The sequence below is a fragment of the Amphibalanus amphitrite genome, unplaced genomic scaffold, assembly GCF_019059575.1.
Source record: "Amphibalanus amphitrite isolate SeventyFive unplaced genomic scaffold, NRLGWU_Aamphi_draft 000030F_arrow, whole genome shotgun sequence".
NCBI lineage: Eukaryota > Metazoa > Arthropoda > Thecostraca > Balanomorpha > Balanidae > Amphibalanus > Amphibalanus amphitrite.
In genome coordinates, this window is record NW_024881526.1 from 1,048,830 (window position 1) to 1,074,820 (window position 25,991).

At 51.9% G+C, this 25,991-nt stretch overlaps 3 protein-coding genes across 3 annotated transcripts; all 3 read left to right on the top strand.

Annotated features, from left to right (window-relative positions):
- LOC122366861 (testis-specific serine/threonine-protein kinase 3-like) lies at window positions 1–1,517 on the top strand. Its single transcript, XM_043339498.1, has one exon. The coding sequence runs from the start codon at window positions 188–190 to the stop codon at window positions 1,283–1,285; it is 1,098 nt and encodes a 365-aa protein (XP_043195433.1). The 5' UTR covers window positions 1–187; the 3' UTR covers window positions 1,286–1,517.
- Window positions 1,518–18,985: 17,468 nt separating this feature from the next.
- On the top strand, window positions 18,986–20,872 carry LOC122367047 (stress response protein nst1-like). Its single transcript, XM_043339829.1, has 2 exons — window positions 18,986–19,628; window positions 19,950–20,872. The coding sequence occupies exons 1-2, from the start codon at window positions 18,986–18,988 to the stop codon at window positions 20,870–20,872; spliced, it is 1,566 nt and encodes a 521-aa protein (XP_043195764.1).
- Window positions 20,873–21,291: 419 nt separating this feature from the next.
- On the top strand, window positions 21,292–25,748 carry LOC122367057. Its single transcript, XM_043339840.1, has 2 exons — window positions 21,292–21,526; window positions 22,951–25,748. Exons 1-2 carry the CDS (start codon window positions 21,292–21,294, stop codon window positions 25,746–25,748), a joined length of 3,033 nt encoding a protein of 1,010 aa, XP_043195775.1.
- The last annotated feature ends 243 nt before the right edge of the window (window positions 25,749–25,991 follow it).

The window sequence follows — 25,991 nt, forward strand, 5'->3', positions numbered from 1 at the left end:
GCTCTAATGAAACGCATTTTTCGCATTTCGATAATTTCACCGGATTCCTGGGCTTTTCTTATGTCGTATATTAAATTCACCGTAAATTATCAACTTTATTTATTGTGCTAGCGCAAAAGATTATTAAGCAAATTAAGTTTTGTTCAACAGCATGGCCTGACTGAATTGCTTCACGTTTCGGTCAGCCATGGCATCTGACGTCGCATCGTTGGAGCCGTCCGCTGACGATGATGTCAAGAAAAACGCTGACGAACAAATTGACAAAGCAAAGGATGAGACGGTGCCTGAACAAACTGAGGCAACAACCGCCGATGATGCGGCCAAAAATGCTGCACAATCGGAAGCAGAAGAAAAGAAGGTTAGCGTTATGGAGGCACATGGGTATCTGCTCGGCACTATCCTTGGCACAGGCTCCTATGCTACCGTTAAAATGGCCTTCTCCTCGCGGCATAAATGTAAAGTTGCTGTGAAAATTGTTTCCAAGAAAAAGTCGCCCACAAGCTATGTGCACAAGTTTTTGCCAAGAGAAATTGATGCCGTACGCATACTGAGGCATCCCAACATCATATGCTTCCTTCAATCAATCGAGACCACCAACCGAGTGTATCTTATCATGGAAGTGGCCGATGGAGGTGACGTTTTGAAGGCGATACGGGATTCCAAACACATCGAGGAGCCGGACGCTGGCAGGTGGTTTGGTCAGGTTCTAGGCGCCGTCGATTACTGCCACAAACGAGGGGTCGTTCACAGAGATCTGAAGTGTGAAAATCTCCTTCTTGACCGTGCCAAGAACATCAAAATCACCGACTTCGGGTTCGCTCGTGTGTTCGATCCCAAGGAGGCGATGGAGCCGAGTAGCACGTTCTGCGGCAGCTACCCGTACGCCCCGCCGGAGATTCTGCGCGGCATCGCCTACCACCCGCCGTCGGCCGACGTCTGGAGCATGGGCGTCATCCTCTTCACCATGGTGTTCGGCCGGCTGCCGTTCGACGACCACAACCACCGCACGCTCATCAAGCAGGTGATGGCCGGCCCCGTGTTCCCGGCGCGGCACGCCTACCAGCTCAAGGCGTCCACCGAACTCCGAGACCTGCTGGTCAAAATTCTGAAGCCGATGCCAGCGCGACCCGGTCTGGACAGCATCAGGCAGGATACTTGGTTCGCCAAACACTGCGCCGGCTCGGTGGTGGTGAAGCAGAGCAAGGACGGCACATCACTGATGGAGGTGCTCAAAGAGGACGAGAGTCCCGCGGTCGAGTCGGAAGACGCCTTCTCCGAGTTCTGATCAAAGTCAGTGTGATGTAAAGTCGCCACTAAGTTTGGTCTATCGGATTTGTGTTGGATGTGGAATTATGAAGACTTATAAGTTATAAGAAACCTTACATAAGTTGTGAGGTGCCAGTGTCTTCTGTTGATGACGTTATTATGGGTTCACGTTAAAAACTTCTTCCCATGTCTACCACAAGAAACTTATAAGCTCCATACATAGGAAATATATTCATAACAAGTTGCATCAACTGTGTGCATTTTGATGTACCGTAAAGTGGGGCTATTTGAGACAGTAAGGTAATGGTACAGTAAAATCGCTGTAAAATGAAAACCGTTTGATGTTTTTTCGTCATTTTTGCTTAAGCTGATGTGGAATTGAACAATGAATGCTCTGAATAACCTTTTTGAAAATTTCGAAAAGTTCTGAAAGAAATTTGCAATAAAATACGAAATACAGAAAAACGCACAATTTAAGTTGCTCGAAAAGGACCCCTACCTGCAGCTTAAAAAAGTTGAAGTTTTAACAGCTTCGCCACTGTATCTATCGCTACTACCTTTTTGCTTATAGGTTAAGCACATTTTTCATGAAAATATTATATATTGTTAACGGTACTGCCGATTGCGTAACCCATTGTCTCAGAATCCCGATAATGCCCACCTGGTCAAACCTCAACGGATATGCCAAATAGCTGATGATAACGGTGAGGCGATGCACCCGAGAAGACTTACCGCCATCTACCTGAAGTGCATCGAACGTTCGACATAAGCAACACCGGTGAATCGGTCGTGGTCATAAACGTGCAGTGGGTTCATGGTAGGTACTTTTAGCAGCAAGCAATATTTACATGTTCGTAGTGTAACATAATAACCCTTTAGCTGGTGACCAAACTAGTTATTCTGATGAATATGTGCTTAAAATGTGCTTCATCAGTCACTGACTCATTCGGCAATCAACATATGTCTACCTTGGTTGACCAAAAAACACCATCGAATGTTACTTAACACATGAACGTACTGTTAGGTGAGCCTATCCAAGTACTTGATGTGGTAGGGTAACCGGCCAATTGATACGGCATGCAGCGATCGAGGAAAATCGGCATAAAATCAAAACCGTTTAACATTTTTCTGTTATTTCTTCGCATGGAGATGTACAATGGAACAAACAATCATGCAGACCATTCACTCAAATGTTTTGGGAAACCTTTTGCCTTGTTTGATTCATTACAGTGTGCTTCATAAGGTAGCGAGACTGTCTCAAATAGCCCCACCGACTTTCGGTATATCTGTTTTCACGTCACCGGGGCTATATACAAAAACTTACTTTCAAAATTTTACTGTCGATGACTTTAAAATAGTCCTTGATGATCATCCTGTCAGTTTGAAAGCTATGGGTCACATCATATTATGATAGCCTTAGCATATAGTGATGCAATTTTATACCCTACCGAAATGAAGTGTCCTACGAAAAAGGAAAAGATTGAATATAAAGGTCATATAACAGTCTTTGAAAAACAATTTTTGCCAAAATGATCAAAATTCAATTTCCAAATGCATGGCGTTTAAAAAATTATCTCTAGCGTGACCGATTTTCTTTAATTTCCTTGCAACTAAAACTGTCTCAAATAGCCCCACCCTATGGGGCTATTTGAGACAGGCTTTAACATGAAAAATAACCTCAGTCATTATTATTAGCAGAACCAAAATACGCCTATATGAAAGAGCTCACAGAGAACTACATTTTTGCAATTTACATGCTATAAGAAATATGAGCCGTCTTAAAGGGAGAGGCCAAAAACTGTAAAATCCGTTTCAAATAGCCCCACTTTACGGTACATTTTTTGTTAACCCGCGCCCCACTGGGGTCTGCGTATAACACGCCCTACTGGGGGGGGGGGCTATTCATAGCCCCCCCCCTCCTAACTCCGAAACTACTGGGCCGATCGTCAAAATTCAAACGGCGTCTGATAGCCCTGGAAAAACTGTCGAGCGAAACCTAATTTTATTGACCTCGAGGTCACTGATGACGTCACAGGTCAGGTCAAAGTAAAAATTATTAGCATTTTGGCTTCTTCACGTTTTGGGCTCTGGCCGCCGTCTTACAAGTCAGATCAGGCTCATTTTTGGTTCACACACTCGTGAACAGATGCTCTAGATACTCTGAGGGTACCAAACTTGTACTTTGATTTTCAGGTCAAGGTCAGGTCATCACAGGTCACGAAAATATTATATCATCCGTCGGTCACGTGACACATGTTTTATGGTCTATTTAGGCCAAACATGTCGAATTTGATGTCGTCTGTGTCATGCGAGGTCATTTTGAGTCAAATTTAGCTTAGGTCAGGTCACTTTCAGGTCAAAAAAGGTCAAATTTTGAAGTTAAAATGTTTCAACAAAAAAGGTGTCTATTCGATGCAGTTTGAGCTCAGGAACACGATGGTGCTAATTATATTGGCGTACGATGTCAAATTCGTGCTGAAAAATTGATTTGAAAAATTAATAATTGTTAATTTTTTGCAATAATGCGTATAACTTGGCCATTTTTGAAGATATTTAGCTAAAACTTGCTAGAGGTAGTCATAATAATGCGTTCTATCACATATATTCCGGTTTTTTCGAAAAGTCAAAAACTTTTTGAAAAAAATGTAAAAATATAAATTTTGAATTTTATTATTTAAAATTTTCGAAATTTTCAAAATTTCGAAAATCCGAGATAGCAGTTTGATAGCGCAGTCTATTTTGAGTCCTCTCATGCAAAGAAATTGGATCTAGCTTAAAAACTGAGCTCTTGGGAGCGATTGCCGTGGTTCAATGTTTTGCGTCGAAATCGGCCGAACATGACGTCACTCTGACGTCATTTCCGGCCGACCTATGGTAGGTACGAAGTTCAAATTTTGACACAAGGTGTCAAATTGATGCAGCCGAAGGTACTGAAAGTTTGGTGTCGATACGTCAAGCGGTTTGGAAGTTATTGCAGAAAAACGGGAGGGGGGCTATAAATAGCCCCCCAGTGGGGCGCGGGTTAACTATTGAGTAACGAACCAAGAAACATGATAACGAATGCAAAAAAGCTCATAGCACCCTCCACAATTAAAGGGCATGTCTGTGATACAATGCCATGGCATTCATGATTCAATGAAAGCCGACGTCAGGCGGTCAATAACCACATGGAGGCCTGCGGACATCTGGCGCAGACCGGTCCCGATAGGGTGCCGCTGCCCCCACCCCTCTGAGCACCAAACAGGAGCATTTTTCAGCCGCCACTGACACGGCCTGCATTGTGCCGCTCTGCTCTGGCGCCGGCCGCTGCCTTTTTGCGCGCGCGCCGGTGACGGCAGGCTTTGTGACGTTCATTCGTCAGCGGCACAAAACCAGGCTGGTGGACTCCCCCAGTCGGCTGGCGAGAGGCGGGGAATAGATCTCTGGACTGTGACGCGCCACGCACCCTCCCGATCACGACACAGCACTGGCGCACCGCGGGCTCGTGCAGCCGGGGGATCTGCCGGCGCGAGTTATGCCAATGTGTGTCTTGACGGATTGATAATTGCGTCCCTTGCCGGAATGCTTTTTTAAGTTTGGTTCAACTCAAAACTTAAGATTTTTCCAACTTCGCCGATGATATCCTGGGTTAGGTCGTCAGAAAGATGCTATTGAAAAATGAACAAATTTTAATGACATTGTTTGCTGACCAGTATCGCATGTATGTACTCGTATTCAGCGTTTCAGTTATGATTTTCTTATATCATTGAGAAGACCAGAGACAGGCACTACGCACTCGCTGCATATCTTTTATCCTTAGAATTTCTGTCGCCAAATCGCAACATTTTTCTCTCGATGTGGAACGCACTTTTGTGTCTGCGCATTACTGGTGCGAACAAAAACGCATTCAGTCTCACGCGTGCTCGTCATTTATGCATCCTACGTGCAGCATATGGTCTCGGCGGCGCGGCCGGTGCTGCCGGCACGGTGTTCTCTGCACTCGGGGGCGCTCCATCACGCGGGAACAAAGTCGGCCCGCTCGGCGCTGAGAGCCGTGCCGCTCCCGCCTCCGCTACGGCGATTATTCGCGGCGCGAATGTATTAATGCGCCGAATTGGAGGTGTCAGTGGCGCTGAGCAATGACGTCCGATCGGTCACCGGCGGCGACGGCGGCGCGTCGCGATCGGCGCGCCGCAGACGGAGTGACGCATTGTTCCGGTGCCGCTCCACGAGCGACGCATCCCGGCCCGGCGCCGTCCCGTGGGAACCGGGTCGGAAAAGGTGCCGCCCGGCGCCCTGGCACAGCCTGTCACCCCCTGTCACCCCCCGCTACAGACTATCGGGGACTTATTCTCATGGATGCATTAGCGGGCCCCGGAACCTCGGAAAAGTGTGGTTCGATACAGCATGACTCCCTGCCTCCAGTATGACTCCTTTTCAGCAGTAGCGGCGGAACACTTTCAATTAAGGGGGGCACTACCGACTTTTGGTCCCATTCTTTCCATGCAACACCCATAGGGCTAATGTTCAAATGCCAAAATCAAAGGGGGGCACGGTGCCCCGGTGCCCTCCCCGTTCCGCCGCCTATGCTTTTCAGGCCATACCGATGAGACGCGAAAGAAGAAATGCGCTTCGAAGAGGAAACTGGTCAAATTATTTTGCCTTTGCCCAGAATCTTCAGCCGGACCCTCCTCCGTTACGATATTTCTTTCAGAGCTAGGTAATATTCCTCTCGGACCATTTCACCTTATTAGCTATCAACCAGTAGTTCTCTGATGAAGCATGGCCGTGGATCAGCCTCAGACAATTTCGTCCGAAATGAACAACAGACGCTGAGTGCGCACAAAAGACGCCGAGGGGACCTGCCGAGTCCCCTCGGCCCTCAGCACAAGCTGCTGAGACCAATATTGGGATCGATCACATGCCTCACTATCCAGAGAACAACAGAGAAGACAAGGAAAGCACTTCAGAGATGAATATTGTCGAAATCCTGCAGTCACCTGCAGTTGGCCATGGCCTACCCCGTACCCGTCTCCCTCTCGTCTCGTCTCTCGTCTTCCTTTCGTCTCTCGCCCGCCCGCTCCGCAACGTCTGCCACCCTGACGTCTCCAGCTCCTTCCTTCTGGGTGTAGTTCGGCGCCCGAGTGACCGTCCACTATTGATTACAATCGTCCGGCCTAGGGGTAGGGAGCGAGGCGAGCAGCGGGCGCGACGATTAATAGGCGGCCAGATAAGGTATTGATAGTGGCCCTGTGCCGAGTGTCGAGGGGTGGCCGGAGGAGCCCCCCCCCCCCCTCCCAACAGCGACGATTGCCTCTCCAGTTCGATAGCCGCGGGGAGACGACACGTGCTTCAGATTTCCAGAGGCGGCGCGAACAAAGCGGTCGGCGCGAGACGACGGGAGTCTGATAGGAAACGGACGGCACCGGAATGAAGGCCGGGAAATGGGCTGCTGCTGCCGAGAGGCAGGGACGTCAGGTCGGGCCGGCAGCAGCGGCGGGTGCACCGGCAAACGAAATAACGACGAGACTTTGCGCTTCCCTTATTGGAACATGTAAGCTATCCCATTTCCATGAGCACCTTTTATGCGAATCGTCACTTACTGCACATGGTGACACGAGTTTTCTTTACTTTTTCGTTACAAGCTGAATTCAATTATGATTTTTGAACGACATTTAAGTGATTACATCATTGTGCAATGGGCAGTCCTATTTTTTAAGTTTTTCTTTCGTGAAGTTGAAATCAAGATTTTTACAGTTAAACAGCTACCTACATAATATCTTTATTTGGAAGGATCTACCGTGCCATTTAACAATTTCAATGTCATCCACCAATGCCTTTGCCTAATGTCATGCCTTACTATATCCTTCGATTGAAGCCGTTTATCAAATCTGGCTATTTTCTTGTTCTCATCGACCGAAAAGATAAAAAACAGTGCATACCTATCTAACCCTAAAGGCCTACAATCAAGACTGGATAGGGGATACGGTGGTAAAATTATTATAGGTAGAATCCTTTCAGCTCCTTGAAAGTTGAGATGTTCATCTTTTCACCTCAAAATCAATAAGGACGCAGCTATAAGCACTTACTACTTAGCCCTGGCGTAATTATGGCAAGCCTTTCGCCGTTCACATGCGAGCGTCCCGAAATGTTGATCGTTCTCCGATATCTACGTAATTGAATGCAGATAAATGACATCTCCCTCAGCTGGCTGTCTTGCGGCACAGTGTGACTGCAGGCGCTTTTCACTAGTGACATCTACTGACTGGAATCGAAGCTCTATGCCATGTGCACTTCTCTCACCGGAGAATCTTTATCTTCTACGCGTGGGGTATCTGAGTTGGCTGTGCACATTTTATAGCGTTCTCCTCATGTCTCTCAACGGACACTTATGTTTTTATTTAGTAACCGTGCCAATGTATCTACCTTCTGCATCGTGTGAGCCTCGCTCGGGATGCTGCAGGCGTTGCTCTCCCCATGGCTACCTACTTCCCGTGAATTGTGGTCAATAAGCTGGCGCTTGGGCTGGTACCTGGAAATCAGGTTTGAGTAGGTCAAAAGTTCCTAGTTCTATTTAATCGAAATTGTTTATAACTGTCTTCATATTAGGGAGATAACAACTGAGTCGATGTATTTTTTTATGCCAAACACGTTTTATGATCAGTGAGAATCTGTGAGAGGTGATTAACTCGCAACTGATTACAACAAACACGCTTCCAAGTATTACGGCCTTGTTCCTCAAAGTGAACATTTGCTAAGTTTGCTAGCATCAGGCCTCGTCCCCTTGTTCCCAGCGATGTTAAAATTTCATCTAGGGTGAGGTTCGACGTTCTTAAAACAATGCGAAGTCAAGCTCATGCCTACATGCTGTGAACGAAGCAGCAGCCATGCATGTGGGCGGCTCGCCGGCTCCATGACCGCTGCACGGCGTGCCGATTACGGTCTGGGAACCCCGACAAGATGGTGACAGCGGCACCGTCACCGGCGCTCCGTCTGCTGCTGCCACCTACAGGCGCCCGCCCGAACTACCGAGCGGCCGCTCCGCAGCAGAAATCCGATTACTCGAGTAAAAAGTGTCTGACAATCATAGCAGGGATTTAGCGTGCATTAGCGAGTAATCCCGCTGAGCTGCTCTGGCCGGGCCGGGCCAGAGTGGATTCACGGCAGATCGCCGGCCGGTGCGGGGGGGGGGGGCGGACCGGGGGCAGGAGGGCCACGGCGAGTGCCGCCGGCGCAATAGGTGCTCCCAGAGTCGTCTGAACGGGGCCGGCGTTATTTGCAGCTAATCCGGTGCCCAGAGAGCGAAATGACGCCGTATTGAGCCGCGAAATACGACCGTTTGTGGCGAATGGCCAGGGTGTCGGCGCCGTGCCAGCTACGTGATAGGACTGTCGGACATCCCCTCCACAGGGGAGAGTGCCCACAGTAAACCGACCAATATACCACTGAGAAGTGAGACCCAATAAAGCATACGAGAAGAAAAGGACGATTTTCCAATGTTAATTTAGTTATTCAATTATAATTCACGGCACAAGTGGTCCTAATTCTGCTTTTGCGACGACATTGAAATAAAATCCATTTGAATGGAAAGCTGGATGTTAAAACATGTTTACTATTGTTTCCCGGGATACCCCGTTGCCGTGTTTTGCACCGATGGATGCTGCAGAGGGTCTTTACCTCAACTGCCGGGTGATCGACTCTCCCGTACGGCCCTAGTTATAGGCTGCGCGCCTCGCTCCCGGCCAATGATAAAGCGGCTCGTGAAATAAATGCACAATGATGCTGGGTTTTATGACCATGCAATCTTTCAGGATGACATGCATATAAACGGGTTCGTATTAATTTTGCTGGGATGATTCACGCCACTGCTGTGCTATTATGCTTTGAATGAAGCCAGTTAAAATAAAATACTTATTTATCAAGTTTTTCATAATGTGACCCTGTGTCGTGTCTTAGGATGTGCTAATAAAGCATCTGCTGAGCATTATAGAACTATAAACTATTGCAACGTTCCATTTCCTGGCCCTCTGCCAGACACCAGCAAGATGCAATAGCCAATAGGCTAACTAAGACAGGACGGACAGCGACTCAAAGTGAAACGCTGAAGACAATTGCATTATGGAAACAGGAAACATGAAACACGTTAAGTTACACGCATTATTTTAGTATTTTCTTCGCTCTGCCCTCGATCTACCTTACAGAACTTCATAGAATGCCAAAACAGGTTGTGAAGGCCCAAAAGAGCACCTCTCAAATATGATACCGACGGTGCATAAAGTTTTGTTTTTGCTTGCACTTTATGCTTACCTTTTGGTTCAAATGTACCTACCGGACTGCCATTCATAACTGCATTGTTCTTCCATCTGCCAGTGACACAAGAGTGACATCCAACGGCCTCTCTTGAGGCTTCTGTCAACTCATGTTTATTTGGACGTTTGAGCATGGGCTCAGTGGTCTGAACCGTCACGCAGGCCCGGACTGACCGGAAGCACAGCACACGTCTTTACAATGGTCCCATCAATCAGCTCGCATTGAAATGTGATAATTGCAGCACACTGCAGAGACACGCAGCCAACTTATGATTATTAAACGTCCAATAACTCGGGCTTGGGCCACGCATGTGTGCCCACCCGTAGCTTCTTATGCCGTTTATAAGTATTTGGACATAGTGCCAGGGCGGTTCCCTAATAAAATGCGCGGTATCATTCTATATTGCAAAAATGAGTTAATGTGGGATCTTGAAAAAAAATGATTAACAAGCTGTCCAAGCGTATTAATGAACACAGGTAGGTATATTTAACTCAGCGAGGAAGCTTGCATGAACAAAATTTTCACATTGCTATCGCCAGGCGTTTCAATGCCTGCCGATCAATTGTTTTACCTACCCCACAAGCAAGTAAAAAACTTAATTTGAATCAAACCGATGGGGCAAAGGTATCTTTGTGGATTTATAGTCTTAGATAATTATTGGCAATGATGATAATGAAGTAAATGATAATATATGGTGATGGAATAGGAATGATGTTGCTGCTGCTACTCATGATGAATATTCAAGAAGGCAATACAAGCATACTGAGCCCTCATTCCATACGAGGCATCATCTCTTTTCGCGCCTGGTCCCTGGCCTGGCTTATGAAGATAATGATGATGAAAGTAGAGAACTAATAAACCCATATTTGCTGGGGATTGTGCGGATCCGTGTCATTAATCTTGCGCCTGTTTTTCATTCTACTTTTTAAGTTGTCTAACTTTTTCCGAGAAGCTCCCTTTGTTGGCACATTCTGTTTCAACAACTGCCAACTCAGAAAGGCGAATTGCGGTTGTAATGGCTTAATGATGTTCTTCAAAATATACAATGGAAATCACCCTTCAATAAGTGAATGATAAATGAAAAATAATACCGCAAAATACGTACGCAAAATTAGAGGGATGTTGCGCGATGACGACTATTTGGAAAATTTGCTGTCTGCCCGAAGTGGTCCAGAACCGTTATACGGGCTCCATGGCCTGTCTCATTTGGTATGCTGGCTTATTTTGTCGTAACCCGTCACCATTACGCATACAAGAGGACTAGATTGCGGCATTAAACTCTCCACCAAGTGTCATGTGTTGTGCACGGCTCACAAATTTTGCCGAGATGCGACGCCATTAAAAATTAAGAAGACGTTAAAACTACCAAACAAAGCTCGCGTTCGCCCGTGCCGCTCGGCGCAGTTTAATGATGGCAATAAAGCAGCACAAAGGAGACAACTTTGAGCCGATGACGTCACTTTACTTGTATGCTAAAACAAGGGTAGTAAACGATGCCAGCGTGGTTGGGGTACGCCTCTGCAGTCTCCAGCTGCCGGCATCGGTGTCAGAGGACGGAGTACGGTTCGGGAGGAGGGGAGGGCAGTGCGGTAGTTTCTTGGTCTGCCGGTCACAATACCTGTCCTGTACCTATCAGGGGACTGTCCTGCTCAACGGGGCATTCAGGAGACTGCCGGCTGCACGCTGCTTAAAACGAAAACAGCTACAATTCAGCTGAAAACTGGAATATTCTGCACTCATTTGCGTCTCTCGGATAGTCACTAATCACTTATGATAAAAGCAAATAACTTATATGTGGGTGCATTTATAGATCGATATAGGAACAACTTTATCTAGCTGCTGCACTGGCCTGACCGGATTGTGACACTGGCTGACGTTGATGTAGCAAACATGTAAAGAAAATACTACGAAAATAACGCACGAAAACGGCACAGCTTTGTGACGCGCTGCCTTTCGCAGACAGCAGTGCAGGGTAGCTTAGAAGGCATGTAGGAGTGTTGTGTTTCTTTTGTAAGCTGAATACACCTATTGAATCGTCACATGCATGTGTGGTCTCCACGCCTGCTCTTTCAACAGTTTCCGCCCAGAGTTTTCCGATTATCATTTACCGGATCTCGGAAGCATGGTGTTCCACGGCTAGTTAACTGGTATACCCCTGTCCTAGCATTCCGGCGAGGGAACGCCACACTGCCAGTGACGTCACACGATGCTGTGACGTCACTTAGCACACAGGTAGGCCGTTTCGGCCCGAAGGTAATAGACCGTCGTCGATTAGAGCCGTTAGCAAGGTGCCGTTGGTTTGTCGGCTCACGCGGTCATGGCGGAGGACCGGACCATTTCCGCAGGGGTCCAATGGTTCCCGTCTGAGGCGACTGACTCATTGGTAGCCCCCCCCCCTACCTCAGCGGGCCCCCACCGCCCACTTGCCCACCGAGCCGAGCTGAGTAATGCCCATTGATCAGACCACCGCTGACAGTATCTCCGAAAATCATAGCTGTCTCATGTTATCATACATACAATGTATATTAATGCTTATAATGGTTCAGCATGATCGTTCCAGATCTAAAGATCTGATTTCATTGCTAAAACATGCTTCCTTCACGTAATCGCGCGTCATAACAGTTGAGGATTGATCAGCGCTTGTTGTTTATCACCATTATCATAGACCGTATCTAGTCAGATCTTGTTTTGAAAGCTCACCACAGTCTACCTGATTTTCCTTTTGAGGATACATGTACGAAACACGGAGTGACTTTCCAGTTTTCAGCCATCAACAGTGCATCTCTGGGCCCTGGCGCTCGAACTTCAGCGCCACCATATCGGTCATCGAGCGTATTTCTCGGGTTCGTGGGTGGCCCAAGATCGGAACAAGATACCGGGACCCAACGTCGGTTCCACTGGTGTAAATGCAACATAATTTAGCGCGGAAGATCAGCGACCCTACTTACAATCGCAAATGTCTCAGCCAGTCCCAGGCAATGCATGCGTTCGAGCTGCTTCTTCCCAGTTTCCAAACCCGCACTGGGGTAGACGACCGCAAAACAGCGAATTGTGAACAAGAGATGAAAGGTGTGTGGACTCATATACCCTTCCTAACGTAAAAACAGTGTTTCTGACCTGTTTTGCATTTGTGCAACATATACATGTATGTAATTGAACAGTTGGCACACATCGTCAGCATGCCATCCCAGTCCCCCTGTCCTCTCTTGCACGTTCTGCAATACGGCTGCCGGCTGACGGCAGGGAGGATTGGGTCACACAACAACGCCCACTCGACTGCACCAGCCCGACATTCACCGTCACAGCGGGGACTGCTGCACGGCGATGTCCTGTCTGGGTGCAGACAACCGACCGTAGACAGTCGTACAAATCAGCTGGTGGTCAGACATGAGCAGGCCAGCGGACACGACGAATGATGCCGCGTCCCAGACGGCTTGTAAAGGCGCAGCTCCCTCGTAACCCGCTGCGAGCGACCATCGAGCTGACAGTCGAGTGGCGGGCGGGGCTGTTCGGATGGCCGGAGCGGTCTGAGAGGCTGACAGGGAGCGGGTCTTCGTGACAGCGGCTGTGTCACTCCACTGAGCACTGGCAGCTCTGAATACCGACAGTGAGCGCTGTGCAGCGGTCACGGACTAGATGGGAGCACCATCCCGCGGAGCATGCGCCCGGGCTGCAGGCGACCAGTCACCCTCGGACGGGGCCGGCCAGTGCACAGCGTGCCCGAGTCACTATGACACAGCCCTGGTCTTTTCACAACAGCTGACGAAACACAGTGAAAAGCCCGCACCAGGTCGAGGACATTGATAAATCTGAATCTGTGTAGGTAATAGGCCACTGACATTCAAGGCTCTAATGGCAGCTTCAGACTCAAACTAGAAGCTTTTCTAGACACACAGTGACGCGTGCTAGTTCATGCGCCGTTGACACTCGCATCAATCTATCATGTGACTCTTCTATCATCATGTGTGACACTCCTATCACCTTTATGACGCTCCAACCACCCAAGGTGAGGTGATCACCTTGGGCGACTCTCCCATCACCCCGAGGTGGCGCAGTCATCTCCCAGCGACCACCCCGGCTCGCCGGCTGTATAATCACCCATTCCGCTAACGAGCCGGCCCTCCGACAGGTCGACCAGTCAGCACACCATACTCGCCCCAGTCTGACCCCCGGCCGCTCCGTCAGTGTTAACACGGCGCTGGACGTCACTCAGGCTCCTCATACATACCCATGGCGGTCTCGGCGCGGCGCCCGGTGCGTTAGCGGCCCTCCGGAGGTGGCGGTCTGCTAATTAGTCAGCGGCCGTCACCCCTTACCGGCGATCAGCTCGGACCTCCAGCATTGACAGGTGGTAATAAGGAGACGGGCGGCCGGTGAGGGGTAATGGCCGGGTGTGCGGCACCCCGCCGGCACCCCGGGTGCGTGCGGTCGACCCTCCTCGGGGAAGGACGGAGCGCCACGCACCTCCGCTGATCACGCTGAGACGCCAGAGGCATCGGGGAAACATTCCTATGCGTCCGTAGCTCGGCGCAGACAGTGGAGAACCGAAGGAACGCCGTGCGATGGGAGATTTTTGCAGGGACCTTTGCAGTTTTCACAAATTGGGAGGGGACGTTTTACGGCGTCTCTCAGCTAACGATACAACCGACCACCCAGGCTCCAACGCCCGTCTGATCACTGGCAGAAAACGGTCTTTAACAGAAAACTGTCTTTCCGGAGTCGTATAGCCTTGGTCTTTCCCTTATCGTGTCCTGTCCTGAGAGGGAACTTTTATTTTTATGACGACTATGGCATTGAAAATTGAGAACCAGAATAGATAAACGGAAACCGTCTAACCTCAATAGTTATGAATTTGATGTTGCGACAGTTTCCGTTTTCTAGGTCGGTGGATGTTTGCCTAAATGAGTTGAAACCAATGTTGTCTAGAGAGTGATGGACACATCCGATCTCACCGAATTGGCTTGCGGTCACAGTTTTATATCCCCGTCCCGGGAGCTACCTGAGGGGGCTGACCGGACGGGCTGTCTGACCACGACTTGGATCGGACGGGGCTCCCACAGACACACGGCTTCTGTGGCTGTCTGCGGTGCACATCACATCCTGTCTGTACCGCGAGGAGGACCGCCTGGGGCGGCTGGGGCGCTCCACCAGCCGAGGGGCACTCGTCCATCAACGGCGCGGCTACCGCACGGCGCCCGCAAAAGGCGTGACCACTGCGAAGAATCAGCAAACGGGCAACTGGTCGAATACTGACAGACAAGACGCGGGATACAGCGTGAAAAATGCACCAACGACTGGACTGCCCGTCTGCCATTGAGTATGGAGGTCGAACTGTGAGTGATGTGGCTGGAAGGGTTGGTGGGTAAGATTGGGAAATTTATGAGGAGACTGTGATCAGGGCCGGAAGAAGAGGGTTTGATTGTTTGAAGCACCACTGTCTTGACAGGCGGAGGTTGTAACAAAATTGGCGTCTCCCAGCCCCAGAATACTGGTGGTTTATATGGGTGGCTGTAGATAAGTGGAGTCCTTCCCGGCCTAATGTGACGTGAAATGGTGATTACTGGGGAAAGTCGAGGTGGAGTCGGTTTTACCAGGACGTATGGGGCATTGTGTGGACTGGTGAGGCACCAAATGTGGGTACCCAGAATGACACCTTGTAAGGATGTCTTGGCAAACACGACAAAAAAGACCTTCCTTTTATGGAAGTGTCTAAAGGCGGACATTTGGGCCATTCTGGTCGCCAAACGATATATCGGTGCTAGTAGACAAAAAAAAAACTAGTGGTGTTTTTAACACTGAGATCGCGATTCATTTTATACGCGGAATGGCCGTCCCAGTTTCTTCCCAGAAAAACTGCCTTGTCCTGATTCCAACGACCTCTTAATCACGGCAGCGCTCTCAATTGCACTGTTCTCCCACATAAAAAATAACTCATCCCCATATATCGTAACTGATTGAGCCCATAACGAAGTCAAGTGGGCGCCGCGGCACCGACAAGGTCGCGCCGCCGCCGCGGCCAAACCGCTGGACGACGCCCGCCGCCGCCGACATCCTGCTGCGGCCGCCGCCGCCGCGCCCGCCTCGCCATCAGCGCGGCACATTTACATTTTATGCGGCTCCGATAGCGCGGTGGTTCCCAGCCGGCGATCGACGTTCCCACTGCGCGGCCGGGCGGGGCGCTGCAAGGCGACCGGCCCGGCCCGCGGGTCAGCAGGTCACGGGCCGCGACCCGCAGTCAGCGCGGCCGCGGCGGCCCGGCCCGAGCTCTAGCCCACTCGGCTTCGCTTTACCCAAACTCGAACCATCCGGCGCGGCGTTAGAGGGGTGCAGCTGGCAGTTGCAGCTGAGGAATGCATGAGTTTCGGTGCATTTTGGCGGCCCGAAATTCAGAACGATGTTTGAAACTGTTTGAAACGATGTTTGCTAGACTATTGTTTTCAATGGTCTAGCAAGCTGAATGTTATTTTACCTATTAAATGCCAAAACCGCTCACAGTTTTCGATCCAAAACAGGATGACTGATCCATAAATGGTGGTCTGTAGAATGGAAGAGCATGCAATTAGGTTATGACTTATGAACGTCCTTCTTTTTCCTTAATTTGACTTCGCAAGGTATCGGCTGCTCAATTTGTAGGTTTTTGTCCTTCATTCAGTACATACGCACTGTTAATATTTTTTATTTATTATGACGTATTGTGAATGTAACGACTACTTATATCGAAGAAATCAGCACTTCAAGTTCACATTAGCCGTTTCGATAGGGCGTCAGCACTCGCACAAGCACAGCACATCAATGTGTTTGTCAAACACCGTCATCATTAACCCATTCATTTGTCTCAAGCCAAGGGACCACCTCTGTCGACGGCTCATTACCATTCCTCAAGCAATGGGGTACCGTCCTGAATGGCATCGTAATTAATTAACGGCCCTTGTGCGAAATTGCTTACGGTGCATTTGGAAGCAGGGCGAGGGTCGTTTCTCACAGTTGCCGCGTTTCTGCGTGAGCAGATGAGTGCAGAGTTGTGGATAAGATAAGTACTACTAAATACGACCGAGAGAAAAAATTAAGGGTCCCCAGAAAAAGACCGTGAATGTAGTCTGCCGAGAGAGGAAGGCCACATCACTGGCCGAAGGAGGGCTGGGGACATTGCGACTGGGTGCAGCCAGCCAAAGGATTACGGATAGGTATGTTCAGAGGACTCTGGGCATAGGAGGAGGAACGCTAAAATGCATTATGGCCACTACTTTAATACAACTCAGTGGTCTAAAGCACCAGACAAACAGGGCTGGCGGCCAAATCTGGGACGACAGAGCTCGCTAAAGGGGGCGGGAGCGACTTATGCAGATTGTGCGCGAAAGCAGAGGAGCTAACGACGTTTTCCGAGCAATAAAGTGCTAGGGACAATGTCCCAGCATTATTTCTTGGGAAACAAACAGAGTGGTCACCGGAGATGTGACAACTTTACCGCGCCTATGAAAGGCATTTCCTCTTGGCAGAGTCGCTATTTCTGTCGTTTCAAATAGTGGGTGAGAATTTGTGGAGGGAGAAAATGTCGAAATACACTTCCACTTCAATGTTTATCAGCTCTAGTTCTGTCATACAGACGTTTAGAGCCATTTGTGCTTAGTGCACTTCTCATTATCAGACCAGCTTTCATTGTACATTTTCCCAACAGTTTTTTTTCCGACAGCTTTTTATCATGAATATGCGTTTGCATGTCATTAGGAGTCGTACAGCACGTCTCATGTAGACAATTTTCGTATTCCTTAATTAAGCCACAAGGACCGCAGTGGAAAAACTCATTAATGATGCATGCACAATTCTGGAGAAGTGCCATATATGTTGCTTTTGCTAGATCTTGGTGTGCACTAGAGCATCATTACTCTATCTAAGCCAGTAATCAGAGATAATTTCTCGCCTCGAATGATAGGTACTTGAATCCAACGCAATTGCTGGAAACTTGAAGTTACCGAGATGGAAAGTTTGCCAGTAACAGTTATGAATGGCACAGTACGTCGCGAAATGGTGACAAATGTGAAAACTACGCGCCCTGAATGTTTGTGTTATGCGCCAAACAGGCTGCGTAGGGCTTTACGAAGCTCAACATAAAATGGCGGAACACATTTTATGGGTCTTTTCGTCATATAGCACATAAACACATATACAACTTGGGAGACGGGCAACAGGAGGATATTTACATATATAAAAATCAAAATGTCCGTATGTATGTATGTATGTATGTAACGCGTCAGTCACGCTTGGCGGGTTATTGCTCCGGAACGGTGCGGGCTACGGGGGTGAAATTTTGGACATAAGTCAGACGCGTGCATCTGTTTGTCGTATTAAATTTTGGTGGGGGTGGGTTGGGTGGTTTGCACGTGGCGGGTGCATCTTTGCCGCATTTTGGGCCGCGGCCGGCTTCGAGCAGACGGCACGTGCCTTAGGCTCAGATTGTTCGCTGCGAAAATGAGGGAAAACAGAGCCGGCAGGTCACTGACCTTTGGCAATGAATACCGGAACAGAGCACCGCCGGCCAAGAGGAGACGCCAAATTTATTCTGGCCATAACTCGGCCGCTACTGGGCCGATTTTATTGAAACTTGATTTATTACGCTGCACGTAATGTTGTCCCTCTTTACGCTGCGCGTAATGCTGTCCCTCTAGTTACATATATAAAAATCAAAATGTCCGTATGTATGTATGTATGTATGTAACGCGTCAGTCACGCTTGGCGGGCTATTACTCCGGAACGGTGCGGGCTACGGGGGTGAAATTTTGGACTTAAGTCGGACGCGTGCATCTGTTTGTCGTATTAAATTTTGGTGGGGGTGGGTTCGGTGGTTTGCACGTGGCGGGCGTATCTTTGCAGGATTTTGGGCCGCGGCCGGCTTCGAGCAGACGGCACGCGCCCTAGGCTCAGTTTCTTCGCTGCGAAAAGTGACATTTCTTTCTGCAATAAATAACTTTCATTTAAAAAACAGGTAGATCGGATCTTTTGAGATAAGCCCAAATTACAAATCTGACGCATCTATGACATTTCTCTACACTCACGTGATAATTGTATTATCTTTTGTGTTTCGCAATGTTTGCACCCAACCAAATATATTAGAAATTTAAAAGTATTTTGAATGTCATTTCAAGCATCATTCGGGTGATGTCATGTGATAAAATACATAGAAGTGCTCAAAACAAGTCACGTGTGCTACCAGATTCTGTGCTCAGACAGCATCGTGTCCGTTGGGCGTCAAATTAAATAAAACGAACAAATTAAAAAAGATGGTAACGCGGCAAATATGAATGTAAACAATGTTGGCGTATCTCAGTCGATTCAGCGGATTCGACCAGGATATTTATCGTGCACAAGTGTTTTGTTTTCAAGCGTGTTAAGTGATTTGCATTTTTTCGTACATGTATCCCATTAAGTAAATGTCATGCGTCGGGCGGTGTCCGCTAACGCAGCGGCCCAGCGCCGCCGTCGAGCCCGTTTGACCGAGGCGCAGCGGCAGGCTGAGGCCGAACGGAACGCGGCCCAGCAGCGAGCCCGCCGGCAGAGGGAGGCTGTACGGGAGGCCGAGGCCGCTCGCCAGCGGGAGCGCGCGGACGGCGATCGGGAGCGACAGCTGAACGCCGAAAGACAGCGCGCGTTCCGAGCCGCACAGGAGGAGGGAGCTAGGCAGGCCGAGCTGGAGGCGAACGCGGCGCGCCTCCGCCAGCGGCGGGAGGAACAGGAGGAGGCGGAGAGGCAGGCCGAGCGCGAGGCGAACGCGGCGCGCCTCCGTCAGCGGCGAGAGGAACAGGAGGAGGCGGAGAGGCAGGCCGAGCGTGAGGCCAACGCGGCGCGCCTCCGCCAGCAGCGGGAGGAACAGGAGGAGGCGGAGAGGCAGGCCGAGCGCGAGGCGAACGCGGCGCGCCTCCGCCAGCGGCGAGAGGAGCAGGAGGAGGCGGAGAGGCAGGCCGAGCTGGAGGCGAACGCGGCGCGCCTCCGCCAGCGGCGAGAGGAGCAGGAGGAGGCGGAGAGGCAGGCCGAGCTTGCCGAGGGTGCCCGGCGCCACCAGCAGCAGCGCGCTGTCGCCCGTGCGAGGCCAGCCTCGCTTGCGGCCCGCCGACCAGCGGCCGTTTTGTCCGGCGAGCAGGTGGTGGAGGCCGATAATGTCGGTGCGACGGTGAAAGTGTGTGCGTCGTGCGGAGCCCTGCGGTGGGCGGGTGAGCGCGCCACGTTCTGCTGTGCAGGCGGCAAGGTCCACCTTGACCCGCTCCCGGCCCCGCCGCCAGTCTTACGCCGCCTTTGGACTGATGACACCTTAGAGGCGCGCACCTTCCGGCAGTACGTCCGGCACCTCAACTCAGCGCTGGCCCTATCGTCTTTGTCCGTGCGTGAGGTGCCGCCGCCTGCAGGCACCGGCGGGTACGCACCGTGTGTGGTGGTGCAGGGGCGGCTGTACCACCGCATTGGACCGCTGGAAGCCCCTGGAGACCGGCCACCCTCCTTCGCCCAGATATACATAAGCGACCCGCTGGCCGAAGATCCGGAGGCTGAGGCGGCCATTCGACTCGGTCATGTGCGCCTGCCGGCAGCGACCTCTGCCGCCGTGCAGCACCGGCTGCTGGACCTGCTGGGACAGCTTCAGGCCATGCTGCGCCAAGTCAACCCCTGGGTGCAGGATTTCATCATGGCTGCCGAGGTCCTGGCACGGGAGGTGGAACACCGGCAGCTGATCATCAGCGTTGCAGCCCGACCCGCTGGCCAGCACGCGCGCCGCTACAACGCCCCCGAGGGACTGCGTGAGGTGGCTGTCCTCATGGGAGAGGAGCCCGGACAGCACGACCTGGTACTGCGCCGCCGAGCTGATGGCGGGACCGGCGTGCTGCAGACCATCGATGAGAGCCACCGAGCGTGTGACCCACTCCATTTCGTCCTCCTGTTTCCACTGGGGACTACAGGGTGGCACCCGGCGATTGCTCAGGCGCCGCAGCCCGGCAGGGAGCGGCAGCGAATGGTGACAACACTCCAGTTTTACGCATACCGGCTCCAGATCAGGCCCCACCAGGACGACAGCCTCCACCGCGCCGGTCGCCTGTTTCAAGAGTTTGTCTGTATGGCCTACGCCAAGGTCGAGGCCATCCGGCTGAAGTACATCTCCACCCACCAGCGCGAGATCCGGGCGGACCTCTACCAGAGCGTCCGTGACGCCGTGGCGGCTGACGCGGAGCTCGGCCAGCAGGAGCAGCCCGAGGAGGGACGTGAGCAGGCTGGTGTACCGGTCGTCGGGAGACGAGTCGTTCTGCCGGCTACTTTCATCGTGGACCCCGCCATATGAGGCAACGGTGAGCTACGCAAACAAACACCAATCTTAAATTACTAACCACTATTTTGTATTCGCTGAAGTCTTATTTGCACTATTACCACTCATATTAAATTTGCTTGAATGCATCATAATGCACTCAAGTCAGCATAGCAACGTTAAAAAACGAACAAACACCTGTACTCACATTTAACGAATAAGTTAGTATTCGCCAATTCATTTTTGTTTGGACTATAATCTGCCTACAGGTGCCAGGTGGTCATATTTTTGGTTCTACGACAAATGTCACTTTCAAACAACCGTCAACTTTTAGCTTTGTGTTTCGACTATTTTCTGCCCATAGTCATGCTTTTGGTTCTACGGTAAATGTTACCTTCAAACAACCATCTAATATTATCTACATTTTTTCTCAACTTTGCAGTTACATGGACGCCATGGCCATCGTGAGGGCCAAGGGGAAGCCGACCCTCTTCATTACCATCACGTGTAATCCGAAGTGGCCCGAGATCGCAAACGCCCTGTTGCCCGGACAGAAGCCCGAGGATCGACCCGACTTGGTGGCGCGAGTGTTCCACCTCAAGCTCCGCCGCATCATCGGGGACCTGACCAAGCAGGCCGTCTTCGGCAAGCCGAGCGCCTTCATGTGGGTCATCGAGTTTCAGAAGCGCGGTAAGTCACAACATGGCTTTGACAGAAATACCTGTACAGACATGAGCTCAGTCGCGGGGGGACGTGACACGCACCCCAGCAATATGCACATTTATTCCGATTTAAAGCTCACGCCTTAACGGCCAAATAAATACAATCGAAGAAGTCAACGTGAAAAAGATTTCGTCGTGTAAAGTTCATAATGCTTCGCGTTGTTTTACCTTTTGACGGCGAATATAAATTCACTTATTGTTAGACTATCCCGCAATACACGGCTGCATGGCGGGTTCCCTATAGCTTCTGTCGTATTAACGCAAATCATCTGCGACAACCAGTCGAGCTATTCCGGCCAGTACAGGAGCTGGCGTTTCCATATAATTCACTTATTGTTAGACTGTCCCGCAAGACACGGCTGCATGGCGGGTTGCCTAGCTTCTGTCGTATTAACGCAAATCATCTGCGACAATCGGTTCAGCTATACCAGTCAGAAATGCTTCGTGTCGCTTCAGCTTCCAAGGGCGAATATAAATTCATTTATTGTTAGACTATCCCGCAATACACGGCTGCATGGCGGGTTCCCTAGCTTCTGTCGTATTAACGCAAATCATCTGCGACAACCAGTCGAGCTATTCCGGCCAGTACAGGCGCTGGCGTTTCCATATAATTCACTTATTGTCAGACTGTCCCGCAAGACACGGCTGCATGGCGGGTTGCCTAGCTTCTGTCGTATTAACGCAAATCATCTGCGACAATCGGTTGAGCTATACCAGTCAGAAATGCTTCGCGTCGCTTTAGCTTCTGAGGGCGAATATAAATTCACTTATTGTTAGACTATCCCGCAATACACGACTGCATGGCGGGTTGCCTAGCTTCTGTCGTATTAACGCAAATCATCTGCGACAACCAGTCGAGCTATTCCGGCCAGTACAGGCGCTGGCGTTTCCATAAAATTCACTTATTGTTAGACTGTCCCGCAAGACACGGTTGCATGGCGGGTTGCCTATAGCTTCTGTCGTATTAACGCAAATCATCTGCGACAATCGGTTGAGCTATACCAGTCAGAAATGCTTCGTGTCGCTTCAGCTTCCGAGGGCGAAAATAAATTCATTTATTGTTACACTATCCCGCAATACACGGCTGCATGGCGGGTTGCCTAGCTTCCGTCGTATAAACGCAAATCATCTGAGACAACCAGTCGAGCTATTCCGGCCAGTACAGGCGCTGGCGTTTCCATATAATTCACTTAAATCTGAGGGCACCCATTTTGTAATATAAAGTCCGTGGCAGTGTATTAAAAACGACAAAAAACCGCTGCGTGTCGGTTTGCATACCATCTACCATACTAACGTCCCGAAGCTAAGCATCTTTAAATATCAGTCAAGCGATTCCAGGTCACACTAGAACGCATCAAAATTGTGAGTCTGACATTTTCTTTTTGTTTGCAGGCCTGCCTCACTGTCATCTCCTGCTCATCCTGCAGCCGGAGGACCGGCCTCGGACCGGCGCCGATGCGGACACGATCGTCTCGGCGGAGCTACCGGACCCCACCGAATCGCCGCAGTCGGCCCGTCTGCAGCAGATTGTCCTCACCAGCATGGTTCACAACGAGTGCGGCGCTGCTCGGCCGACCGCGACCTGCATGAAAGACGGTCAGTGCTCCAAACGGTTCCCGAAACCGCTCTCCCACGAGACCATCTGGCAGGAGGACCGAACGTACCCCCAGTACCGGAGGCGCGGACCCGAGGACGGCGGCCAGCAGGCGGAGCACAATGGGAGGCTGGTGACGAACCAGTGGGTCGTGCCCTACAATCCGCTCCTCAGCCTTCGCTACGAGTGTCACATCAACGTGGAGGTGTGCTCCTCTGTGGACGGAGTTAAGTACATTTTTATGTACATTTACAAGGGCTCCGACCGGCAGATGGTCCGCGCAGATCAGCTGATCGAGGCCGGTCAGGACGAGGTGGCAGCCTTCCGAGACCTCCGCTCCATTGGTGCGAGCGAAGCATGCTGGCGGCTGTTCAGCTTCGAGATGAGCGACCGGTCACCAGCGGTGCTGGCGCTACAAGTTCATCTCGAAGACCATCAGCTGATCTTCTTCCAGCCTGGGGAGGAGCGGCAGGCAGTGGCTGGGGAGCCGCGCCACACGCAGCTGACTGCCTGGATGACCTACAACCGGGCGTCGGCCGGCGAGGACCCCGAGTGCCTCCGGGTGCTCTACCCGGATTTCCCCCAGAAGTACCGCTGGGACGCCGGCCAGAAGCGGTGGCACCGGCGCCGCAACATGCAGGCGGCGCCCACCATCGGCCGGGTGGTGAGTCTCACACCCAGGCACGGGGATGTATTCTACCTCCGGGTATTGCTGCATCACGTCCCCGGCGCCACGACATTCGCCGATCTGCGCACGGTGGACGGCCAGGTGTGCGACACACACCAAGAGGCGTGTCGGCGGCGTGGCCTGCTCCAGGACGACCAGGAGTGGGCGGAGACGCTGGCTGAGGCCGTCCGCACCCAGCGCCCCGGCCAGCTCAGGCAGCTGTTTGTGGTGGTGCTGCTATTTTGCGCGCCGGCCGATCCCGCAACCCTCCTCCACCGGTTTCAGGCAGCAATGGGAGAAGACATCGCCCGCCGCCACCCAGAGCTGCCGCCGGAGACGGTGACGGGACTGGTGCTACTGCGCATCAGCGACTCCCTCCAGCGGGCCGGCAAGACGCTGGAGGACTTCGGCCTGCCGCCCGTGCCAGCTGAACACCAAGCAGCGGCCGCCGCCTTGGAGGGAGCCGAGGAGCTGCGGCGCCTGCCTCCCATTATACGGGAGGAGGTCGACTTCGACCGTGCCGACCTTCAGCACACCGTCGACCAGCGGCTGCCAGGCCTACTGCCGGATCAGCGCCAGGCGGTGGACACGGTGCTGGCCGCGGTTGACGGCCAGGAGCCGCTCGCCCTATTCTTGGACGCACCAGGTGGCACTGGCAAAACATTTACCTTTAATCTGCTCATCTCTGCGGTGCGAGCCAAGGGCCTGGTGGCACTTGCCGTGGCGTTCAGCGGTATCGCCGCTACACTGCTGGACGGCGGGAGGACTTTTCACAGCCGTTTTAAAGCTCCTCTGCGACCGGACGACACCGTCATCTTCAACATCTCCGCCCAGAGCGAGCTCGCCCAGCTGATCCGGTTAGCGCGCCTCATCGTGATGGATGAGGCTCCGATGGCGCACCGGCATCACATCGAGGGCCTCGACCGGACGCTGCGCGACCTGACGGGGTCCGATCAGCTGTTCGGCGGCAAGGTGGCGGTGCTGGGCGGCGACTTCCGGCAGGTTCTGCCTGTCGTCCGGCACGCCAACCAGGCAGGCATCGTGGACGCCAGTCTCCGTCGCTCGCCGCTGTGGCGCCACTTCAGAGTACACCGGCTGCGGGAAAACATGCGCGCCAGGCTGGCGCAGGAGGAGAACCAACAGGCCGAGCTGGAGGAGTTCTCCACCTGGCTGCTGCAGCTCGGCAACGGCGAGCTTCCCACAGACGCCGAGGGACGGGTCACCCTGCCGCCGGCGCTGGTGCTGGAAGCCGAATTGCCGGCCGTCATCGACTGGACCTTCGGCAACCTGACCGACGCCGATAGCATGGCGTCCCGCGCCGTGCTGGCGCCCACTAACAGCACCGTCGACTCGGTGAACAGTTATGTCACCGACATCTTCCCGGGCCAGGCCGTGGAGTGCCTCAGCGCAGACGCCACCGTCGGGGAGGAGCAGGAGCCGGTACCCCAGGAGTACCTCAACGGGCTGTGTGTGCCAGGCCTCCCGCCTCATCACCTGCTTTTGAAGCCCGGCATGCCAGTCATCCTGCTCCGAAACATCGACCCGGCCAGGGGACTGTGTAACGGCACCCGGCTCCTGGTGGTGGCCGTCCACGGCGGCCGGCTCCTGGAGGCGACCGTGGCCTGCGGCAGCGCGGCCGGCCGCCAGGTTCTCATCCCCCGCCTGACGCTGCAGCCGCCGGACGACGCCTTCCCGTTCGAGTGGCGGCGGCGCCAGTTCCCGGTGCGGCCCGCCTTTGCGCTCACAATCAACAAAGCGCAAGGTCAGACGCTCCGGCGGGTGGCCGTCCTTCTGCGAGAGCCCGTGTTCGGCCACGGACAGCTCTATGTTGCCGCGTCCAGGGTCGGCCGCTGGCGGGACCTGCGCTTCGTCCTGCCGCCGGGCAGCGGTGGACGGACCGCCAACGTCGTCTACCGGGACGTGCTGTGAGCCGGCAGGACACCGCCCAGTTTCTCTACCCGCAGGCATCGGTTACGCTTTGAACCACCTGCGGGGTCTCTTTTCTGTTAAAAAGAGATCCATCTGCAATTCATTGTGGCCGCCTCCTCGTGGCGATTGTGGGTAACGCTAAGAGCCACACAAAGCACAGGTGAGATTTGATTTACGAAATGTTATACGCCATTACCCAATTTTCACTATTGTACCTAATTACTTCAGTCCAGCTGGATTTGC

What these genes read in the sequence shown, in the direction of transcription:
- LOC122367047 (XM_043339829.1), top strand. Translation starts at nt 18,986, where the DNA reads ATGCGTCGGGCGGTGTCCGCTAACGCAGCGGCCCAGCGCCGCCGTCGA. An exon ending in GCAGCAGCGCGCTGTCGCCC is followed by an intron (nt 19,629 to 19,949) that starts GTGCGAGGCCAG and finishes CGCCGCCTGCAG; the next exon opens with GCACCGGCGGGTACGCACCG.
- LOC122366861 (XM_043339498.1), top strand. Translation starts at nt 188, where the DNA reads ATGGCATCTGACGTCGCATCGTTGGAGCCGTCCGCTGACGATGATGTC.
- LOC122367057 (XM_043339840.1), top strand. Translation starts at nt 21,292, where the DNA reads ATGGCCATCGTGAGGGCCAAGGGGAAGCCGACCCTCTTCATTACCATC. An exon ending in CATCGAGTTTCAGAAGCGCG is followed by an intron (nt 21,527 to 22,950) that starts GTAAGTCACAAC and finishes TTTTGTTTGCAG; the next exon opens with GCCTGCCTCACTGTCATCTC.